The sequence below is a fragment of the Martes martes genome (genome assembly GCF_963455335.1).
Source record: "Martes martes genome assembly, chromosome: 16".
Lineage (NCBI taxonomy): Eukaryota > Metazoa > Chordata > Mammalia > Carnivora > Mustelidae > Martes > Martes martes.
Genome location: NC_137904.1, coordinates 3065301 through 3088478, shown reverse-complemented (window position 1 = coordinate 3088478; position 23178 = coordinate 3065301). Strand labels below are relative to the sequence as shown.

The window sequence follows — 23178 nt, the reverse complement described above, 5'->3', positions numbered from 1 at the left end:
AGAAGTTCGTGTGCGTGACTGTGTATCTGAGCACACACAGACCTAGAATGTTCACCACCACTCCTTAGGGCATGATCCACAGTTTTGATTTTCTTTTTTTTTTTTTTTTTTTTTTTTTTTTTTTTTTTTTAAAGATTTTATTTGTTTCACAGAGAGAGAGATCACAAGTAAGCAGAGAGGCAGGTAGAGAGAGAGGGGAAAGCAGGCTCCCCACCGAGCAGAGAGCCTGATGTGGGGCTCGATCTCAGGACCCTGAGATCATGACCTGAGCCGAAGGCAGAGGCTTAACCCACTGAGCCACCCAGGCGCCCCTACACAGTTTTGATTTTCTGTCCTCTTTAAAGGCATGTGCTCGTCTCAGAAATAACCTTTGACTCGTGTGGGACAAGGGCACCCAAGTCCCCTCCGGTGTCCTCAGCCTTGTTTCTTACGCTCCAGGTTTCAGTACCCTCACGGGAAGTACTTGCATCTTGTTTTTGTTTTTGTTTTGTTTTGTTTTTTAAAGATTTTATTTATTTGACAGAGATCACAAGTAGGCAGAGAGGCAGGCAGAGAGAGAGGGGGAAGCAGACTCCTTGCTGAGCTCGATCCCAAGACCAGCAGAATTTGCATTGGGTTTTGCCTTTCTAGTACTTTCTGTCTCGTTCCTTACCAGACTCTCTTAACTTCTTGTTTTTGGCACTGCTGTCTGAATTTATTATCTCCTTCTGTGACATGTAAACTCATTCAGACACATTCTAAAAATAGGTGATTTTTTTTTTCCTTTTTCCTCAATCTGAGGAAAGCAGATGTATCAGAAGTCGGGCTCCCCTAAGCCCTCAGTCCCCAGACGACCCCTGGGATAACTCGGCCTCATTGGTCCCTCTTCTGTCCTTTCTCTGACCTATGCAGCTTTGAAGGGCTTCTGATCTGTACCCTTTGCAGCCAGAACTAGTGGAGCTGGTTTTGGTGTGATTTTGTTTTTAAGATGAACTCACTAATGACGTTATTGGTAAACGATTATTGTAGAAAACCTAGTGAACACGGCACTCCCCATCTCCTCACTCTCATCACTCCCGTCACCGCTATTCTGTCTGCTTATATAGATTTCCAAGCAGATTATGTGTATTTATTTATTAATGGAAATTACAGGGGCACCTGGGTGGCTCAGGGAAGCGTCTGACTCTTGATTGTGGCTCAGGTCGTGATCTCAGGGTCGTGAGATCGAGCCTCCCTCTCCAGCTCTGTGCTCAGCAGGAGTCTGCTTGGGATTCTCCCTCTCCCTCTGACCCTTGCTCATCCTCTCTTTCTCTCTCTTAAATCTTTACAAAGAACAGACATTATACTAAACACGCTGTTACGTTCACTGCTTTTGTGAAATTAGGAGCGTGTGGTGCGGGGGGCCACCTGACAGCGGACTGTGGGAAACTGTAGGACAAAGGGCCTGTTCGGGTTTTTTTCAAAAACAACCAAACAGCAGGGAAGGGAGGGACACCGGGGAGCCTAGAGAATGAAGGCGTCTCGAGAGGATTTTCCGTCGCCGTGTGTGGACCTTATTTGGGCTCCCGTGCAGGCGAACAGATGTATTTGCGGGAGGTCTGTATCGCTTAGAGAGACACTGGAAGGTTTTCCAGAGAAAGCAGGGGGTCTGGGATTTGCTTCAAGATGACCCGGCAGTTGGGGGCGGGGGGAGTTGGGGGCACGTGGAGGGAGTGGGCGGCACGTGGAGGGAGTCGGCGCTCCTCCGGGCAGAGCCCCTGGCCGCGTCCGCACCGGGCTCTGCGTGCTACTCTGCGCTCTGGCTCGTCGGTCAGGGCTTTTCACAGTAACGTCGATCACTTACACGGGTCTCGTTCCGGAATCGGCCGGGATGAATTTCTGGAATTAGCCGTACGTTGATGTCTGCGCAGGGGCCTGTTCCACTGCGTCTGGTTATTGCAGGACACGAGGCAGGGTGGGACCTCGAAGGGTGTGTTACCACCGCGCGGGCTCCGAACCCTGAGCCCCCACCCGGCAGCGGTGGGCTCACGCCGCGACGCGCCAGGACGTCCTTGCCACTTTGAAAAGCAAAAGTCGGCACATGACGCTGGCGTGCGCGCGTCCGACAGGGGCGGGGGGCACTGACTGCGTGTTTTCCGCTCCCCAAGGACCTGGAAGAGCAGCTGGACGAGGAGGAAGGCGCGCGCCAGAAGCTCCAGCTGGAAAAGGTGACCGCAGAGGCCAAAATCAAGAAGATGGAAGAGGAGATCCTGCTCCTCGAGGACCAGAATTCCAAATTTATCAAAGTAAGAGCACGTTTCCGTGACGGAGCCGATGCACTCCGTGGAAGGGGCATCCAGAAGGCAGTTCTCAAGAATTCGGGTTCACTTACACACTTGACTCTCCTGAGGCTCTACCTGTGTAGATCTCTAAAGACAGAAACCGTGTCACGATTGAGATCCGCCCAACAGCCTTCTGATCCTGCAGACGTTTGGTGTGTGCGTCTCGCATGCTCTGATCCCCGCTCGGTGACCGGGACCCGTCCGTGCAGGCCCGCTGTCCCCCTGCGGGGGCCGGGGCATGGGGGCGCGAGCACCTGTGCTCAGAGCAAGGCCAGGGCCCCGGTGTGCTTTGGAGGCCTTCTCCGACGCCGCGGTGTTTTCTCCTCAGGAGAAGAAACTCATGGAGGACCGCATCGCGGAGTGCTCCTCCCAGCTGGCTGAGGAGGAAGAAAAGGCTAAAAACTTGGCCAAGATCCGGAATAAGCAGGAAGTGATGATCTCGGACCTAGAAGGTTAGTGTTTGGGGTCGGAGAAACGTGGGCCGGGGACCCATGGGTGTTGGCACGCCGCCGCCTCCAGAGCCCACAGGTAGGAGGCGTGCCGCCCCGCTAAGCTGCTTGGGTCCGGTCGTGACAACAGGCCTATTTGGGGTTCTCGTGTCCTGCCTCGTCTGCTAGCATTCGCGACGGGCTGGCACTGGCGGGATCGTATTTAAGTTGGCTTCCGGGGTGAGGCGCGCTCTGGGGCGGACCCGGCCGGGCCCTCTGTGGCGTGAGCCGTAGCGGCCGCCGGACCTCATGAGCCCGGGATCTCAGAGTATGTGAGTGACAGGGCATCACAAAGGGACCACTACTGCCACCAAGCGTGGCAGGGACTGGCGTGACCGCTGAGGGCAGCCATATCGCATGGGGACGGCAAAGGAGTATCGGGACATCTTGGGAGGTTTACAAAACAGAGGCCAGCTTTGCGCAGAAGACACAGGGAGAGGGTGGCACTCGGGGAGAGCACGTAGCCTCCCCTGAGACAGGCAGCCAGACCCGGCGTCTGCACTGCAGGGGGAGAGGCACGGCCCTCGACGCCCAGGCGCTGCGTGAGGGTCTGTTTGGCCCGTGTGGGGTTCTGCTGGGGGGACCCAAGGCACACGCACCCGCTCTTCGCCCCCACGTGATCAGCCTGTGACACTCCGTCCCCGCGTCTCCGTGTGCCAGTCGTGTGGGAGAACCCAAGGCGCACAGGGCACGGTGTCGTGAGGGCCGCCGCAGGAAGGGGAGGATCCCTGGCCTGGTGAAGGAGTCCCTGGGGGGCTGTGGCAGGGACTGTGGCAGGGAGGGCGGGAATCCCAGGACCCTCTGCCCGTCCCCTCCCCCGCTGCCTGGGAGCTTGGGTCCTGGTTCCAACCAGGGATTCCCGAGAAGGGGCGTGGGGTGACAGGCAGTGACACACGTGGCCCTCGCCTCTGCCAAGCCCTCTGCCCGGTGTTGGGCTCAGTGAGAGGGGCCGGGTCACTTCCACTCCACGCGGGTGGACTCACTTCCCGCAAAGGGACATCGTTAGAAACCGCCCCCCGCCCCCCGCAATTTCTTCCCTGAAATTCCATCCTCCCGCTGATATTTCTCACCTTCGATTTGACGTTCACGGGTGTCGGGTGACTGAGCCGTTGGCCCAGGGCCGTCGAGGAGGCGGCGTGCTGCTGAGTCAAGTGGCAGATTTTCGACCTCAGCCAGTTCATAGTTTGGGTTTGTTCCTCCGGCGCCCGTTCGTGGGTGTCGAAGCGCTTCTCTGGCCTCTTCCCTGCAGAACGCCTGAAGAAGGAAGAGAAGACGCGTCAGGAGCTGGAAAAGGCCAAGAGAAAGCTGGACGGGGAGACCACTGACCTGCAGGATCAGATCGCCGAGCTCCAGGCACAGATCGACGAGCTCAAGGTCCAGCTGGCCAAGAAGGAGGAGGAGCTGCAGGGCGCCCTGGCCAGGTCTGCCGCGCGCTCGCCCAGGGTCTGGGGCCGGACAGGAACCTGGGGCGAGGCCACGTAGTCTCCTTGCTGAGGGTGTGACGAGGCGCCTGGAGGAGCCGGGAGTCCCTCATTTGCGTCAGGTTGGCAGGAAGCTCACGTAAACTAGCCTGGGCCTTCGCACACCCGGATCCCGAGTCGTGAGCCGAGGTCCCTGGAAATCCATCCCAGGAGAAATTAGTTTCCCACATGACACGTGTTGGTTTCTGTACAGCAGAGATGAGTTTCGGAAGTTGAGCGGAAATTTCAGAGATGACCCCCGCACCTAGAGCATGATTTGCTTTTCGGTTCTAAAGCGTCAGTTTTAATAGAACAGAAATTTATAACTGTTCGGCTGCATGGTCAGGGATCTTCGAGTTTCATTTATAATTTATTACAAGCGAGTACATCTCCTAACAAATTCTTTCCAGTCCTCTATCACAGTTGGTCTTACTTTGGCCAGACATTTTGTTTTTTCTTAGAGCTGAGAGCTAGAATCTAGGAGGACAGCTGTCCACGCGGGCTGTCCCATCCCCCGGTGCCCCTTCCCTCTCTGCAGACACCCCCGGCCCTCCGGTCAGAAGGTCCACGGGCACGAAGCGCAGGGACGCGCCGCAGGAGGGAGCGAGGGGACCGCAGGTGTGACGGTGGCCTCCCCCTGTGTTCCGGGAGTGTCTCTGGAATCACAGGAGGCGGACAGCTTGGGCTGGAGGCTACCTTGAGCGGTGGCCTCATTCTGACGCTTCGCTTGAGAGGATATTTGTTTCTATCCAGATCGTGAAAACGAGCCTGTCCGTCCTTTTAACGGAGAATCGTCGCCCTTTGGCGAGGGAGCTGGGCTCGGTTCTGGTGTGGGCTCTGCCGCTCCTGGCTCTGGGGGGTGGGGGGAGCCGCCCAGACACGGTCCCTCGGGTGTCTCCGCAGGGGGGACGACGAGACGCTGCACAAGAACAACGCCCTGAAGGCGGTGCGGGAGCTGCAGGCCCAGATTGCGGAACTGCAGGAGGACTTCGAGTCCGAGAAGGCTTCCCGGAACAAGGCGGAGAAGCAGAAGCGGGACCTGAGCGAGGAGCTGGAGGCGCTGAAGACGGAGCTGGAGGACACCCTGGACACCACGGCGGCCCAGCAGGAGCTCCGGTGAGCAACGGGAGGCAGCACTCCGGACGGGCTAGGGGCCTGCCTTTCTGCTGGCATTTTGGGTGTCTCCCTCCCTCCTGGAAACACCAGCAGGTGGACGGGGAACAAAACAGCCACGATCAGAAACAAAGCCGCATCTGGGCTGCGGTGGGATCGCAGGGATCGCAGGGATCGAAGGGGGCAGGCGCACCCCGCAGGGAGCCGCGGCGGCCCGGCGTGGGATCGGGGTGGGGGGCGTGGGTGGGACCAGGTGTGCTCAGGCTGTGGCCGGCGGCGGCAGTGGGTGTGAACCGCGGCAGCAGCGAGTGTGAACCGTGGCAGGCGGACAGATGAGAAGCGAGGTGCGCGCTCACCTCGCAAAGACAGAGAGAAGGTCGAGGGCAGGGACCCGGACGGGAGTGCATGTTGGGCAGAGGCGTGTGCCGTGGGACCAGTGAGCTGACCAGCCGGCACAGACGCGTGCGGCCAGAGAGGATTCCCGCACCGAAGCCTCGGGTCAGCGGCCCCGCAGAGGTCACAGGAGAGCTAGAGTCCCAAGCTGGGGAGCAGGCCGGGCAGAGGGGCTCCTGTGAGCCCAGAATTGGGAATCTCCCACGTGGTCGCCGGGGCTGCCTCCTGTCTGCTCCCTCCTTGTGCCAGGGCAGGAGGGCCCCCCCAGGTGCCGTGGCTGTGAGATGTGGCTGGCTGCGTGCGTGCACATGCACACACACGCGCACACACACAACACCTGTCCAGGCTGCTCCAGGCTGTCCTTGCTCTGAGGTGGCAGCTCAGGAAAGGCCTGGAATAAAGCAGGTAGGGCAGCAGGGGAACCACTTAGGAAGACAGGTGTGGGCGGAGAGGTAGGAAATGACACAGAGGCACTGGGACAGAAGTGTGGGGGTGCCCTGCTCTGGAGGACAAGGGTGGGCTCTCTCAGGGGCGTGGCTGGAGAGTGACGTCACGGTTCTGCCCAGGAGGTGGAGGTCGGGTTGTGGGCATCAGAGGAGCGATCAGTGGTGAAGAAGCAGAGGTGGGGGGTCCTAGTGGTGTGTCAGGGGCTTTGCCCGTGAATGCACGTGGCTGCAGCCGCGCATGGAGGTCGTGTCCCCCGAGACACCGGGGGGGGGGCCTCTGCTGCAGCCCGTCTGAGCCAGGCAGGCCCGCCTCCCCCGACCCCCACCAGCAGAGCAGCTCTGCTTCCATCAACATTAACTCCTGGCCTTCCCCGCGAAACGTCTAAATTTCAGAACCTGGAAACCACTGAGCTAGACTTTGTTGAAATAGCCGTTCTCAGCTGGACTTTTGGCCACAATAGGAAAAAAGGCCTTGATCATTTCTTCCATTCAGTCTTCAAAAAAAAAGAAAAGAAAGAAAAAGGGAAAAGCACATGTGCGTATTTATTGAACCACAGCTGTGCTCAAACAGGCGGGGAGGGGGCCCTGCTCCCGGGGGGCTGCTGTGCAGAGCCTCACGGTGGCCCCCGCCGCACCGTGTTAGCGCCGAGGACCCCCTGCCTGCCCGCCCGCCGGTTCTTCCCCGGGCAGTGAGTGCCCCGGTCCACGTGAAAGTGGCCGGCCTCGGCTCGGCCAGCGCCTCCCGAGCACTCTGCGCGGAGAGCCGGGGGCAGTAGGGTCGATGAGCCTGGAGGAGGGAAGGAAGGGCTCCTGGACGGGGTATCACGTAGGAGTTAGGAGCGGACGTCTTCCGCAGACACGACGTGCGGGCAGGAGAGCTGCTGCCGCTGTCACATTCTTGGCAGTGCTGGCCGTTCGCTGGGGTGAGCTGAAGTCACCAGACGGAACGTGTCCGTCTGTCTGGGCCAGCGCTTGCATCCGGCATCTGCCCCCTCTGCCGGTCCCTTTTCTCTAGAGGAGACTCTGGGGATGGGGCCCCACCGGCCTGAGCCCAGCTGGACCACAGAATCTTCGCTGATGCCTTCTGTCCGGCTGCCCTGTGAGCCCAGAGCCGGTGCCGGGCCACTTGGCACAGCTGACCTCAGCCCCCGGGCCCCTGGGTCCACTGGGAAAGGGAGGCAGATGTGGCCACAGGGTCCACCCCCGAGTCACCGTCCTGCTCCGACTCCTGACGTCCTGCAGCCCTGAGCAGGCGGGGGTTCACCTGGCCAGTTTCGGGCTCTGCCGAGCCGTGTGCCCACACGGACAGATTATGACGTCTCAGCAGAGCTGCCTGGTCTCTCCGCTCACCCTGTGTGCATTACGGCAAAGCGTGAAAGTCCTGGAAAGCCGCATAAAGACAGAGTACACTTGCGTGATCTTCGCTCCCCAGGTTCAGGCTAGAGGAGCCCTCAGTTCACCTCGGGACGTTCAGAGCCCGGGCTCTCGTCCCTCTGAAGTGTGGACACCCTGAGCCAGGGGTGTGGCCCCTCCGCCTGCCTCGAACTCCGCGTCCCTCCACCCCCAGCCACCTCTGGAGGAGGTCTCGGGAGGGCGCTCCCCAGCTGTCCCCACTTCCCAGACTGGGTGGAGTCCCGCCTTTGTCGGGACCAGCGTCCTGACTCCTGGGGCCCTCACCATCCCTTGGCTTTTGAAACCTCTTCAGGACCTCCCCTTTTCCAGTTCCACTGCGGTGTCGGCTGGTGCTGGGGCAGCCTGTGTGGCATCTCGCGGTAACCGAGTCCCGGCCTGCAGGCCACCAGGCTGCCTGGAACGGTCTAAAGGCCTGTAGAGGTGTCACACTGTGTCTGACCGTCGTCGCACGGGGAACAGAAGCCGCGCTTGGGCTCATTCTGGAGGGATTTCCGCTCTCACAGTAGCGCGCACGCGGCCTTCTGGAACATAAGAGGCCAAATAATTTTCTCAAAGGAATTCGTGTAATCTGTTTTCTGTGACCCTAACCACATCCCAGATGTACCGAGGGCTGTTACAGGCCAGACCATGTGCCGGGTGCTTCCCATGGGCGAGCCTCACAGCGGCCCTGAGACCGGTGCTCGGGTGACCCTCGTGTGCAGACGGACACACCGAGGTGGAGAGCTCAGGTGTTCAAGGTCCCAGAGTTGGCACCGTGAGAGCCGTAACTGAGCCCATGTCCGTCAGCTCTGGGGAGAGCGGAGCACATTTAAAACCAAAGCAGCACCTTAAAGACATACTTTTCTAATTGAGGGGCGCCTGGGCGGCTCAGTGGGTTAAGTGTCTGCCTTAGGCTCAGGTCCTGGGATCGAGCTCCGCATCGGGGTCTCTGCTCAGCGGGGAGCTGCTTCTTCCCTTCCACCCGCTCCTGCTCTCTCTCCCTCATTGTCTCTCTTTCAAGTAAATAAGATCTTTAAGAAAATACCCGGTCCAGTCGGCCGGCTGGCACTGAGCTGCTCTCTCTGAAAATGCGTTCATGCAGCACCAAACGGGAGCAGGAGGTCGCGGAGCTGAAGAAGGCCCTGGAGGAGGAGACGAGGAACCACGAGGCTCAGATCCAGGACATGCGACAGCGGCACGCCACGGCGCTGGAGGAGCTGTCCGAGCAGCTAGAGCAGGCCAAGCGGGTGAGCGCGCCCTGTGGGGCCGCCCCCTCCCAGAGCCACGCGCCCTGGGCTCGGGGGTGCGCGGAGTAACTGGGCGGTCCGGTCGCCGTCCCCATCCCGCGTTCTTCCCCGGGTGTCCCTCCGGCAGCGTCCCCTCCCGACGACTGAGCTGGAGACCTCCAGCGGCCTGAAGTCTCTGGTGCTGCCAGTCCCCGAGTCCTGTCTTTCCCCGGGCCCCTTAGCCGCCCCTCCTCGCCCCTGCTCGCCCCTGCTCTGTCTTGGGCCACTGTGCACAGTGTCACCATGCCTGTCGCTGTTCCCTCCGTCTCATGTCGGCTTCTGTCCTGACCACACTGCATCCCCTCCACCCTCAGACCCCGGGGCAGACGAGTCTTCTTCCTCGTTCTTCCCCACCCTCCTCCGCACGTTCTGCTCTCGCTCCCCCGCCCGGCCACCTGCTGCTGGCTGATCTGTGCGCTCACAGCAGCAGCGACGGCGTCGACGTCCACATGCATCGTCACCACACTGAGTACTCGCCACGCAGAGCCTTTGACTTTGACTTTGACTATTACTTCGTGGGGCAGCCTCTGCCCGCGGGGTTCAGAGGTTACCAGGGGGTCGCACAGCCAGTAACCGGCAAGGGGGAGGGAAGCCAGGGAGTCTGGCCCCAGAGCCCCCATGGAACCCCAGAGTGCGGCCCCAAAGTCCCAGTCCCCAATCCCAGGTCATGAACGGTGGCTCTTGGGATGGGAGGCGCCCCATGTGCCGACCCCCCCTCACCGACAAGGATAAAGTCTGCGGCGCAGTGAGCCTCTAGGTATCTGGGTCTCCTCCCCTAGGCAGCATGCCCCGGGGGGTCCCCGCTCTAGAAACTTCACCCTCTGCGGAGAAGGGAGGTTTCCGTTGAGACGCTGACAGACCACGCAGCGGGCGCGACCCCACCGAGAGGAAAAGCAGCGCCTTGTATGGAATGTTCTAAAAATAGCGCGTTTCTCTTCCCTCGCCTCCTAGTTCAAAGCGAATCTGGAGAAGAACAAGCAGGGCCTGGAGACGGACAACAAGGAGCTGGCGTGCGAGGTGAAGGTGCTGCAGCAGGTCAAGGCCGAGTCCGAGCACAAGAGGAAGAAGCTGGACGCGCAGGTGCAGGAGCTCCACGCCAAGGTGTCGGAGGGGGACCGGCTCCGCGTGGAGCTGGCCGAGAAAGCCAGTAAGCTCCAGGTAAGCCCGGGGCAGGCCCCGCGGCGGGCACGCGCCCCGGAACCCCGGCCCGGCTGAGCCGCTGCGAGGTCACGAGTACTTGAGTAGACGGCAGGGGGGCGCGCGGCGGCTCCCACGAGGAGCACGTGACTCCTGGTCTCGGGGTCGTGAGTTCAAGCCCCACAGTGGGTGTGGAGAGGACTTAAAATCAGTAAATACTATTTTTAAAGATGAAAATCAAAATCGGGCGCCTGCGTAAGCTCAGGTCAGGAAGGACTCATATGCAGGCGGGAAAAACGATCCGGCAGCTGGACGTTGTCATTGTCAGGGGGAGATGTACGTATGCTCTGTGTTGCTGAAAACCAGTCCCAGGACCACAACCATCAGACCCCCGGGACCTCGACTCACCGGGCCGACTCCGGGGCCGCCACGCGTGGTCCTGCTCACAGCCACGGCTCTCACACTGACAGGATACGAAGCAAATGAGTAAAGGGGAGAGGCGGGGGGCCCTGAGGACAGTGGGTGTGAGCTCCCAGCAGTCCTCTCGCAGACAGGCCCCCCCGGCACCCCGTTCCTCCGGCAGTGAGCCGGGACGGTGCGCAGGGAGTGCTGTCTCCGGGGAAGCTCGTGGAGACTCTGCACGGCAGCTTGTTGGGGGGCCGGTTCCGTAGGCCCCTCTGCCTGACACACGCCAGCATTTCAGATCCCAAGGGAGCCGGTGCCCCGCGTAATGCAGTATTTACACCCGCCCGCTCGGCACAGTGAGCCTCTCTATTTTAGGGAATGGTAGGCACTTTCTGGAAGTCACCAGCCGCGGGCCCTGGTAAAGGCAGCAGTCTGCAGCCTCCTCGGTTAACTCTTCGCTGCACGTGCATGTCCTCCTGCACTGTGTGTGCTCGAGAGACAAGATGGTAAACCGTGTTAGTGACTGTCGTCACGTGTCCCTGGCTGTGTGGCAGGGAGGTGAGCCCCGCATACATCCAGCTTCCAGTGCGGGCTTTCCCCTCCCATGCTCACGCCACCCTGGGGAGTCTGGGAGCCTCAGAGACACTAGCGGCAGGCCACCCTCTGGGGACCGCCCCCAACAGCTCACCAAGCCAGAGCTGAAGGCTGGCGGTCTCTCGAGTCCAGAGCCCTCCACCACCACGCCGTCGCCAAGACTGCAGACACGTGGGCCCTCCAGAGGAACAGAAATGTCATTGGCCTGAGTCACGTGTATTGACGTGTCCTCTGTACGCCTCCTCTTTGCTAATATGACCAAGGGACAAATCCGAGTAAAGGGGGCCCCGCTGTCCCTGAGGAAAGATTTAATGGGGACTGGAGGAGGGTGGTTAGTCAGGAAATCTGAGCATAAGAGCGCTGAATAGACGTGATGAATATATACTGCCGGATTTTTAAGCCTAAAAAGTACTAAAGACTAAATATTAGAAGTTGAACTTTTTAAAATCTCTATGATAAAGTTCTCAAGTTCTGTAAGAACATGAACGTACCAGGCCCTCCAACATGGGGTTAATATAACTTCACGTGAAAAAGGACCAAAAGTACAGCATCTGCTGATCTCCGGGCCTCTTTCTGCGGCAAAGCAAAACCTTAACCCGGGGGATTTAGTGTTCCCTCTGTCCCTTCAGGATAAAATGACAAGGGGGCACACCGGAGTCAGGAGAACCCCGCTCCGTGTGTGGCCTCCGCCATACGCTCCTCCCCGTCCGTCCAGTAGAGACTTGGACGTTGTCCCACAGCGGCCGGTGCTGTTGTGGGGGGGGGCAGCAGACCCCCCGTGAGGGAAGCCTGCCTTAACGGGGCTTGGTGGTTGCGGGGTTACCCCCCCCCCATACTGCTCTGTTTGTGAGCATTTACGGGCGGTGAGTCTGGGCCCTTCCTGTCCGCTCACTGGTGGACTGATGCACGGAATCTTGTACTCCTCGCAGAATGAACTGGATAACGTCTCGGGTCTCCTGGAAGAAGCAGAGAAGAAGGGCATTAAATTTGCTAAGGACGCAGCCAGTCTCGAGTCCCAGCTACAGGACACGCAGGTAATCTGGGGGTCAGGGCCCGCAACGGTAGCTCTGCCGTGTCTGGCGTCTGCGGGCCGGTCCCAGAGTGGCTTTCCGACCACCTCTGGCTTGCGCTCCACTTTTATCCAGAGCCATCATCCTGCTCAGAAAATCGCTGACGCTCGCACCTGGACACAGAGCCCTCGGTCCCTCTCTGGCGGGCAGGAGGGCGGCCTGGGTGGGGACCCGGGGACTCGCACACGGGTCCCACCTGGGAAGTGGTTCAGGCGGCCCTCCGCGCGTACAAGTGTCACTGGCCGTTTGCACTAGGACTGTTTTGTTGTGGCTGAAATTCCGTGACCCTGACCTCACAGAGTCCCTACCGTAAAAGGAGAGGTTGAAGCTCACTAAATCCTACTGTTAAATCTTGTATCGAAACATTTCTCGGGAACGTCTTCAAGTCCGAGAGGAGTCAGGATAATGACTCTGATAGGATGATAACGTAGCACTTTTTCCTCGGAGTCTTGCATCTTCTTTGGATTAAAATTTCTAACCTATTAGTCTTTTGCTGGGTGCTGCGGATACAGGGTAGAAACCTCAGGCGAGCAGCATCGGGTTAATTGGGGCTTACGCTGTGCCGGGACACATCCTGGTCCGTGCAGAAAGCCTCCTGTGCGTGCCTTTGAGAACTTTCTAGTCTGAAAGTCAGGGGAAAGACACATTTGCATTGACATTTGAGAAGGAGGAGTCTGGCAGAAAGGGCAGACCGTGGAGGGGCGGCCCGATCCTACGGGCGATCCTAGTGAGAAGCGCGCAGTGCTTGACCCCGAGGGGTGTGGCAGGGGAGCGGAGCGGAGGGTTTGCAGTAGCTGCGGTGGGGGCGTGCGTTTCCGAGTCCTTCCCGCGTCCTAGTGTCCCCGGGTGCTGCTCCTCCACGGAGGGGCTCTGGCGCTCGTGACCTGCAGCCATTTTTGTGTCGGCGCCTGACGTGACGTCGGTCTTGACCTCTTTCCTGGAACAGGAGCTCCTGCAGGAGGAGACCCGGCAGAAGCTGCACCTGAGCAGCCGCATCCGGCAGCTGGAGGAGGAGAAGAACAGCCTCCAGGAGCAGCAGGAGGAGGAGGAGGAGGCCAGGAAGAACCTGGAGAAACAAGTGCTGGTCTTGCAGTCCCAGGTGCGCGCGTGCCCCCGGGAGGCCGCGGCGGCCTCGTGTCCCTGCCGCGCCGCGTCCTTCCCTCGGCATTCGGGACAGTTAATAAGGCTGAACTAGACGAAGCCCAAGGGCTGGGTCCCTTGACCCAGCCATGGCGGACCCACGCTGGTGGTTGCGGTGCCCCAGGGCCGTGTCCGCGCTTGCCCCGTCCTCATCCCTATGTGGGTTTCCAGCTCAGAAATTCAGTGACAGGCGAAGGTTCGTTTGCTCAGAGCCACGCGGTATGGATCTGGAACTCGCTTTCTCCCCGTGCCTCACCTGTAAAATCCAGCGTGGTGGTTTGACATGGATCTCTCTCCCCGTAAAACGTAGCTCGCGGACACCAAGAAGAAAGTAGATGACGACTTGGGGACAATCGAGAGTCTGGAAGAAGCCAGAAAGAAGCTTCTCAAAGACGTGGAGGCGCTGGGCCAGCGCCTGGAGGAGAAGGCTCTGGCCTACGACAAGCTGGAGAAGACCAAGAACCGCCTGCAGCAGGAGCTCGACGACCTGACCGTGGACCTGGACCACCAGCGCCAGATCGCCTCCAGCCTGGAGAAGAAGCAGAAGAAGTTCGACCAGGTGGGTCCCCTGCGCCCCGCGTCCCAGGCACGGCCCCGGCCACCCACACAGTCTCCCGGCGGCGCCCTGCCGTCGGCGGTAGATGGTTTACAATAAAATAATTAGTAGTTAAAGTAATTTTAGTCGAAACCCACGCTTACCTGTAGAGAGTTGGAAGAGGAGAAAGGCAGAAATGAGGGGCACCCGTCCCTCCTGGGGCTGCGCTCGGCTGGAAGTCCGAGCCACGGAGAAGGAACAGTGGCTCTGTGGCTCTTGAAACCTCGTCCTGAGTAACCGGCGCCGCCCCCCCGCACAGCTGCTCGCGGAGGAGAAGAACATCTCCGCTCGCTACGCGGAGGAGCGGGACCGCGCCGAAGCCGAGGCCAGAGAGAAGGAGACCAAGGCCCTGTCCCTGGCCCGGGCCCTCGAGGAGGCGCTGGAGGCCAAGGAGGAGTTCGAGAGGCAGAACAGGCAGCTGCGGGCGGACATGGAAGACGTCATGAGCTCCAAGGACGACGTGGGGAAGAGCGTGAGTAGCGCCCGGGCGCGGTCCTCGGGGCGGGCGGGGCGGGCGACCCCACAGGCACCTGAAGAATCCAGGCAGGCCTCACGCAGCCGCAGAGTGGTCCGGGGGTGTCCCGGCCGGTGCATAAGGAGGGGGTGACGTGTCTGGGGAGAAGCCATCAGAGGCTCCGCGGGGTCCTCGTGGCAGCGCTCGCAGTGGGGAGGCCTCGATTATTGGCGTCCCTCCCGTGGGCCCTCACGGCCTTCCCCTAAGTCGTGGTGGGGACGCTGAACGGGCGATGTCCTCGGCCCCGAGTCACAGGTAGTCACCAAACACAAGTACTGCGAGGGCCCCTCGGACCGGGGGCAGCGGGACCGTGACGGGCGGCCGGAGGCACCTGCCGCTCTCCCTGATCGGGGCCTTCGCAGTCGAGACCCTTGGTCGTCCCAGAAGGCTTCAAACACTCTGGGGACTCATTCACGGTCTGGAAATTTCCGGGATATTGTCCTTTCACCGCGTGCACACAGCACGAGAAGGGCAACGATTTGCACGTGCCTCACGCCCGCCCCCCCAGCGCACGAGGTGCGGAGGATGATGGCCAGGCCAGGCGCGGGGCTCGGCTCTGCCCCAGCTTCCATTCTCGGCAGGAGAAGCCTCTTTCCTCTTGAGCCCAAGTTCTGTCACGGGCAGGACGCGTCTCCCATTTCATGAGGCTACGGCACGTGCTTTGAAAAGCTAAAGTCTCGTTTTCGTGGGATGTGGACGCCCGGCCCCATCATGGAGGAGGAAAGGGCCTCCTGCCTTCCGGGGGGGTGTCTGACAGCCCTCTGAACGCTAGGGGGTCAGCACCAGCGGCAAGAGGCCTCCTAGAGCCGAAGCGGCCATGGTCACACAGTAGAGTGTAGAGCAAGGACCCACGGTTGCTTTCGGTTTTTTTTTCTTTTTTTTATTTTAATCAAGTAAGCTCTCGCCCAGCACGGGGCTGCAGCTCCCAGCCCCGAGATCAGGAGTCAGACGTTCCCCAGCCAACCAGCCGGGCGCCCCGTCCACTTGTTCACGTTAGTGGTTCGCTAGGATAGTCAGCAGCCCCACATCCGTTCCGCAGACCCTGCTTCTGAGCCTCAGAAGCACCAGACACTGTGGAGACTCCAGGGCAGCCTCGCACCCGGCCTCCCGCTGTCCCGGGGCGCCCCAGAGGGGAGGCGTGGCGCCTGCGGGGGGCCGTGGGGTGGACGCACTTGGCCGGAGAACGAGGTGGATGTTTGGGACGGGGACCTCTGTCCAGAGAGTGGTCGGGCCCACGTCCCGCTGCGGCCCGCCTCCCAGCCCCAGCGCGCTGTCGCACGCACGAGGTGCCACGCGCGCTTTGGCCCCAGACCAGTTCTCTGACACCGCGCTCGCCCCCCTGTTCTTGGGTTCACCAAGCTCGCTCAGCTTCAAGGTCACCGGAGAATAACTTGGTGACTCCGGGGCACTCGTGAGGAGCTCCGTGCCGTCTAGACGGCGCACTCCAGAGTGACGAGGGGCAGCGGGGGGAGGGGCGCGACGGGAAGCTGGCCCGGGGGTGACCGGGGGCCTTCGTGCCACACGGGGGCCTCTCCCCCGCCGCTCCCTGTGCTCCAGGTGCACGAACTTGAAAAGTCGAAGCGGGCGCTGGAGCAGCAGGTGGAGGAGATGCGGACGCAGCTGGAGGAGCTGGAGGACGAGCTGCAGGCCACGGAGGACGCCAAGCTGCGGCTGGAGGTCAACATGCAGGCCATGAAGGCCCAGTTCGAGCGGGACCTGCAGACCAGGGACGAGCAGAACGAGGAGAAGAAGCGGCTCCTGGTGAAGCAGGTGGGTCGGAGGCCGCGCGGCCACGGGGGCAGGAGCCGCTCGCTCTCCGAGCCCGGCGCTGGGTCAGAGCGCGCGAGCGGCGGCGAGCCGGCTCCGCCGGTCATTTGTTCTCTGAAGTTCGTGTCCCTGTTCCGGACTCCTGTTCCCCCCTCACCGCCGCTCCTGCTCACGAACCGGGACGCTGCTCCGTGACTACGTAGCCATCGGCGGGCGGCTTCAAGTTCAGTGGGGCTTAAACGTGTGGGAGGGAGAGGAGCCGCCCACAGGCGACGAGGGGACTCGGCGGTTCAGAACCCGCGCCCTTGCGACACCAGGCTTGAAAGGGAAGAAAGCCAGATGATTCTCTTTGGTTTAGAAAGTTGTTGGGCACTTAAGATTCATATCTTTTTCTGAACGTATGTCGGATTTCTAACTTACAAGTTCACTTTCAAATCTAACTGTTTTGACAGACCAGTGTCGTTCACGGGGTCAAGTCTTGGATGTGGGTCCGTTCTGTTACTCGCATGGCAGTAACACTTAACATACTAGTGTTCTTGCTAGGTGACTGACGACTTCAGATTCAGTGACTGAGAGCAGCACTTACTTAGCTCCCAGTGTCTGTGGGTCCACATTCTGCACCGACCTGTCGCGCTGCACCTTCCGAAGGCTGACTTGGGCTGGCTGCCCCCGCGGCCCAGGGTCCTGGCGGGAGACCTCGGCTCCTTGCCGCGGGGCCTCTCCATAAGCCCTTGAGTGTCCCTGCAAGAAAATGTCCCCCGGTTGTCCCCTGTGTCCGTCACCTTGGCTACAAGCTCGAGGTCAAGGACTCCACCTTCCCATGGGCCCTTACGGTAGTCTGGGGGGAGCGAACATTATGGTTCATAATGCAAGGCGTTATGGTTAAAGATCTCCCTGAACGCGCTTGGGCTCCAGAGAGCTGCCAGCGTCCCCGACTCCGATGGCAGCCGCCGGGCCCTGCGAGGGGACACATGGGTCTGGCCGGGCCTAACCCGCTGCCATCCCCCAGGTGCGGGAGCTGGAGGCGGAGCTGGAGGACGAGCGGAAGCAGAGGGCGCTGGCAGTGGCCTCCAAGAAGAAACTGGAAATAGACCTGAAGGACCTCGAAGCCCAGATCGAGGCGGCGAACAAAGCGAGGGATGAAGTGATTAAGCAGCTCCGCAAGCTTCAGGTGGGTGACCTCCGGCCCCACGGACACCGGCCTGGGGCTGCGGGGCTGTCGCGGGGCCGGGGCTCTGGTCGGGCAGGAGGACAGCCCCTGCGTCTCTCCTGTGTCTGCAGGATGCGCGTGTCCCGGACGGTGCTGGCGTGGTCAGCAGGGGAGCATCTGCCAGGGCCATCAGGCTCTCCGGGCTCTGACAGCCTCTGGGGACGCTTGGCTTAGCCCGGAGCCACCCACGAGGAGGGGGGCATTGGCCACGCTGGTCCAGGGCCGGGTTTTTGTCCTCTTGAGTCTGATTTAACCAGTACTTGTTCCCAGATGATGGGCCAGTCGTCACCGTCACTGTGTCAGGGGGATTTGTAGAATAACTCGTGGTTGGTGGCAGGACATCGTGGGCCGTCTCCATGTAGGCACAGCTTCTCCCCGGGGGAAATCGGTTGGTTGTGACAAAAGCTTTCAGCAAAGGTCCATTCCCTGGACCATGGCGATTCCATACCTTAAGAACGTGTTCGAACGAAATACAGAGAGGAAGAGAAATACTGACGCGCAACATCAGAGCTGCAGTGTGGCTTGCCCGCCGGCCGGTGACGCCGGGGACGAGACGACGGGGCCTGAGGGAGGAAGACCCTGCGGGCGGCTGCGCTCACGGACACACACGCGTATCCACGTTCATGTACAGACAGGTAGACCGACGTACTCAGGAGAAAGGGCAAAAGGAAAGTCCGCTCCACAGGATGGGGTTAGGAGTAATTTATATTTGCTTCCTTACACTTTTTTTTTAGTAAGATTTTATTTATTTATTAGGCAGAGAGAGGGAAGTAGTCTCCCTGCTGAGCAGGGAGCCCGATGCGGGGCTCGATCCCAGGACCCAAGATCATGACCTGAGCCGAAGGCAGAGGCTTAATCCTCTGAGCTACCCAGGCGCTGCCTGCCCCCCCCCTTACACTATTTTAAAAAGCTAAGGACAAAACTTTTGCTTTTGACAAGCTAATTACAAAGGCCACGCGGCACATTGTAGAAAATGTCCAGGACACCGGTTTTGTGTATGTCCCGGCTTTACGGACATACAGTTCACAAGCCACACAACTTACCTCTTTCAAGCATTTTCAGTGTTTGGTGCAGCCGCAGGGTGTACAGACATTAGCACTGTCCAAGCTGCGACACTGTGGCTCCCTCTACAAGAAACCACGCTCCTGTTCGCTGTCACACACACACCCCCCACCAGCTCCATCCAGCGCAAATCACCCGCGAATCTGCTTTCGGGGTCTGGAGCGTTGCCTCTGCTGGCCGTGTCGGGCACGAGGAGCAGCCGGGGCGACTCTGCAGCGGGCTTCCTCCCCGTCCGCCTTTGCAGGGCTCCTCCGCGCCGCGGCATGACCCGGTGCTCTGCAGCCCCTGGGGGTTTTGCTGCGAGAGCTCCCGGACGCCTGTGCGGACGCGAGCTTTCAGCAACGAGGTCCAGGCGGACCAGCCAGCGGGATGCCGGTTCGTCCGTCACTCTGGTTCACGGGGAGGACCTGCCAGACCGTCCCGCCGCGACGGTCCCGTTTTGCGTTCCCACCAGCCGGGCGTGCGGATTCTGGTGTCTCCGCGTCTTCACCAGTATTCGCCGCTACCCTCTTCCGTAGTCACCCGCGGCGTGACGTCCTAGTTCACTGTAGTTCTGCCGGAGCCCCTGATGACCAGTGACGAATGTCTTTTCGTGCGCTCGTTGGCCATCGTCTCAGCCGGGGAACCTTTCCCTCCTCAGCTCACCTCCTCAGCTGCCGTGTCTTTCATAACGCAGTTGTGACGTTTCTTTGTGCGTTCTGGGTGCTGCTTGTGAGACAGATTTCCAGGTATCTTTTCCATCCTCTAGTCTGGTCCGTCCATATGCTCGATGGTATTGTGTGCAGTACAAATTTTTTAATTTTGATGGAGCCCAGCTTATTTCCTGTTTTGTTTCTTGTGCTTTGGTGATCAGATCTGTGTGAACTATGGCCCAATCCAAGGTCATGGAGATTTGTTCCTGTGTAGTCTAAATTTTATACTTTTGGATTTAAGTCCACAGAGTCCATTTTTGTGGTGTGGTTTTTTTGGTGCGTAAACCCAGCCTCGTTCTTACAGACAAGGACAACTAGTTGTCCCAGCGCCGGCTGTTAAGACCGTTCTTTCCCCAGTTGACTTTCTGGGTTCGCCTGTCAAGAACCCGCGGACCGTGGGTTTGTGTGTGTCCGGACTCCGTCTGTTCCGTTGGTCTATATGCCTTTCCTCACGCCCATATCACACGGTGTTGATCACTGTGGCTTTGTAAGTTTTGAAATTGGGAAGTGTGACATCTCTAGCTTTATTCTTCTTCGAGATTGTTTAGCTATTCTGGGTTCCCTGCAATTTCCTATGAATTTTAGGATCAACTGGTCAATTTCTGGGGGAGGGGCAGCCGGCTTGAGTCTCGATAGTCTTGACTTGGGGAGACCAGTGTAGAGGGGACCTCCATCTTGCAGTGTTTCCTCCCGGTTCCCGGACACGACAGTCTTTCTGCTTAATTAGCAATTCCTTTTTCAGTGATGTTTTATTTTACAGCTTCGGTGTTCAAGTCATATACGACTCAAGCTAAATTTGTGCCTAAATATTTTATTGCTTTTGATGCTCACAAGGGTGATTGCTTTCCTAACTTTTGGAATGTCCATAGTGCACGGAAGTGCAGTTCACTTTGTGTATTGATCTCGCGTCTTACAACCCGCGGAACTCATTTATCCTTAAGGTGGATTCCCCAGGATGCGCAGCACACCAGACCACGCTGTCGGCAGAGCCGCCGGTTGTCTTTACTTAAGCCTTTCTGATCCGGGTGTCGTTTTGTGGTTGTTCTCATCCTGGTGTAACTGCTTGACTAGAATCACTGGGACAGTGTTAAACAGGGGACAAAGCCAGACATTCCTGCTTCGCCGGTGGCCTCAGGGGAAGGCAGCCCATCTCTGGACCATGAAGCGTGGTATCCTCGGTGGTTTTCATGGCCGCCGCCTACCAGAGTGGAGGCGTCTCCTTCTGTTCATTTTCTGAATGTTTTTATAATGAAAGTGTGTCAGATTCAGTCCGTTGCTGCGTCTGCTTTTATCGCGATGTCTCGCGGCCGTAGCCCTTCATTTGGGGTTTCCGGTCAGCCTTGCCTTCCGCAGGTAAATCCCACCGGGGTGTTGGGATCTACTGGTGTCTAATTCTTGTTAATGCGCCGCTGGATTCAGTTTCCCGCTATGTTCCTAATTCGTCGTTGGGTTTGTCGGGGATTTCTGCATCTGTGTTCATAAGGGACATTGTCCTAAATGCTTTCATGTGGCCCCTTGTGTCGCTTCCGTACAGTTTTACCTTTTCAGTAGCTGGATAGGACTTTTTTGATCTGGAAAAAATGTATCTTTGAAGAACTAATAACGCAAACCGCTCTAAAACCTTTTCGTATTCTTGACCTTAGGCTCAGATGAAGGACTACCAGCGTGAATTAGAAGAAGCGCGTGCGTCCCGGGATGAAATTTTTGCTCAGTCCAAGGAGAGTGAAAAGAAACTGAAGAGTCTAGAAGCCGAAGTCCTTCAGCTGCAGGAGGTCTGTTTACTCAGCCGGTTGTTCAGTGTTCGCCCCTGAAATCTCCCCAAGGTCACAGTGCCGTGCTGCCGCCGTGGTAGCCGGCGTAAGTTCACGGTCGTGTCTAGTGAGGCGCCGGCCCACACCACCACGTCCCCCGCCTCAGCGCAGCAAGCAGGCCAGTCGCACTCCGCTGCGGCTCGTGGGTCCAGTTCCCCCGCTGGCCGGAGGCCGAGGGGCGCTTAGTAATTCTCCAGGCGACTTTCCAGGCCTTGTTTCCTACGTCAGAAAAGGCAGTAGATTCCGGTGTTGCTAAGCGCGAGGGTCATTTAACCCGAGTGTCGTGCGGCTGCCTGGGCTTCCACAGAAGCACGCAGGGGACACCTCCCAGGGGACACGTAGGTCTCCTTGAGCTCCTCGGGGAACCCGCTTGTGAGCGATGCTTCCATTCCCTCTAGTGAGTTCTCAGGAGCGGGGACTGACGCGGGGTCTGCGGTTCCGTCCGTCGCGGGCACGCCCGCACACACACACGTTGACGGTGTCTCCGCAGTGTCACTGTCTGTACGGAGACCTGACTATGCACTCAGTGTGTCTGCGTTTCTGCATACGTGATCAGAGTTTATTCCAACCTAGAAAGATAGCAGCAACCTCAGCTGAAACGCTGTTACCAGTTAATAAGAAAGAAAGAAACCCCCACATTCCACCACCTAGAAAGGCGGGCGGGCTTCAGTGGCGGCGAAGGGCCGTAGGTGTGGGGTCGAGCCGGCCAGAGAGGAAGGGAACACGCTTGGCGTCAGGGCGGCGGAGGGGCTGGGGGCTGGGTGACACCCAGCAGACCCTCAGCTCCCTCTGAGGGGCCACTCCTGCTGCTGCCTTCTCTGGTCTCTGTTTTCCGGACTTCTTTTGCTCTGGTCTTTATTTCCCGTGGATTCTTTTTCCTGACTTCTTGAGTTGCGCACTCACTGATGTTTCAGGCTTTTCTCTTGTCTGATTCTGCTTCTAGAAAACCAAATTCCCCGCAAAGTCCTGCATTCACTGGGCCCTGCAAAATCTGGGCTCTCGTTGCCATTTAAATTCTAATTTTTCTTTAAAAGATGGATTTATTCTTGAGAGCACGCCAGCGCGGGGAGGGGCAGAGGGGGAGAATTGTGATTAGCCGACTCCCCGCCGAGCCGGACACAGGACTGCGTCTCAAGACCCCAAGATAACGAGCTGCGGTGAAACTGGGAGTTGCCACTCAACCGAGCCCCCGCCCAGGCCCCCTGGTTCTTAATTTTTCTCATCTCGGTGATGGTTTTCTTCTTTATTCCATGAATAATTTAGAAGTGTAGTTTAAGTTTCCAAATGTGTGACTCTTGGTTTTGGGGCGGCTTGTTTTTTGCCGTTGATTTCGGTCTTGCTGCGTTGGGGCTGGGACTCTTAGGAGCAGAGCAGCTCCAGGGTCGGGCATGGGTGGTCTTCCGGAACATTCCAGGTGTGCTTAAAAGAACATGCACCTGGTTCTCAGGGACGCAGCTGTTCAAGACCTGTGTGGTGCGTCGTGCAGCTGACGGGGCTCGGACCAAAGGTGTTGGGGCTCCGGGCCCCGGGGCACGACCCACGTGCGCCCCTGCAGCCCAGCGCCCTCCCAGCCTTGTCAGAAAGTGTGTGCTTCAGGCCCTCAGACAAGGGCCCGTGGCATTAGGGAGAGGAGGCCCTCCCCTGCCCCGGAAAGCGAGCCCTGCCCTTCCCTCCCTCTTTTTCCTCCCCTCACGCCCCTTTGTTCTTCGGCTTCTAGGCCCCAGGCTCCTCCCCTTTCTCCCATGGGTCCCCCAGCCTGTGCACAGTGCACCCAGCGGGCGGACAGGAAGGGCCCTGGCTGGGCCCAGCACGAAGGGGCAGCCGAGGCCCGGCGCTGGAGCTGACGCTGACCCGGTGCTTGTGAAGCGGAGGCCCTTGGGTCCGGCCCGGAGCATCCTGCCGGCCGCCCTCGCAGCGGGGCTCGCCCTGTCCCGTGTGTGAGGGTTGTGTGCGCTCGAACCCGGGCCTCACCTGCCTCCCGCGTGCTAGTAACCTGAGAGGCGCACACACGTGCCAGGCGCACGGGCGAACTCCTTTGTCGCATCCCTGCTCCGGCGGCATCGTGGCGCCCTGCTCTTGGCAGATGTGGCATCTCTCGGAAGAGCCGGCTGGGCCGGGAGGAGTCAGAACCCTGGGTTTCTGTCAACCAGCCTTAGGACTTGGCAACGTCCTTCCTCCGTACCCCGAGGGCAGTGGCGCAACTGTCCTCTCCGTCTTTGCCCGCGTGGGGTGAGAAATGCACCCCCGCTGCTTCCTGCGGCAAGTCCTCCTTCCAAAGAAACCGACGGAAAAGCTGCCACGAG

At 59.3% G+C, this 23178-nt stretch overlaps 1 protein-coding gene and 1 long non-coding RNA gene across 2 annotated transcripts in view; one reads left to right on the top strand and one right to left on the bottom strand.

Annotated features, from left to right (window-relative positions):
* Positions 1–23178, top strand: part of MYH10 (myosin heavy chain 10) — a 120156-nt gene that overhangs the window by 90645 nt on the left and 6333 nt on the right. The window contains exons 23-35 of the mRNA XM_080827327.1: positions 2127–2264; positions 2629–2752; positions 4038–4209; positions 5152–5364; positions 8695–8839; positions 9830–10036; positions 11944–12048; positions 13031–13183; positions 13535–13783; positions 14079–14291; positions 15891–16103; positions 17110–17271; positions 20708–20836. Coding sequence (XP_080683453.1) covers positions 2127–2264; positions 2629–2752; positions 4038–4209; positions 5152–5364; positions 8695–8839; positions 9830–10036; positions 11944–12048; positions 13031–13183; positions 13535–13783; positions 14079–14291; positions 15891–16103; positions 17110–17271; positions 20708–20836 — 2223 coding nt within the window. The remainder of the gene's footprint in view (positions 1–2126; positions 2265–2628; positions 2753–4037; positions 4210–5151; positions 5365–8694; positions 8840–9829; positions 10037–11943; positions 12049–13030; positions 13184–13534; positions 13784–14078; positions 14292–15890; positions 16104–17109; positions 17272–20707; positions 20837–23178) is intronic.
* Positions 6721–8895, bottom strand: LOC308357639. Its single transcript, XR_013968221.1, has 2 exons — positions 8638–8895; positions 6721–8134 (listed from the first exon to the last, which is right to left on the bottom strand). It is a non-coding gene; the product is annotated as an uncharacterized lncRNA (long non-coding RNA).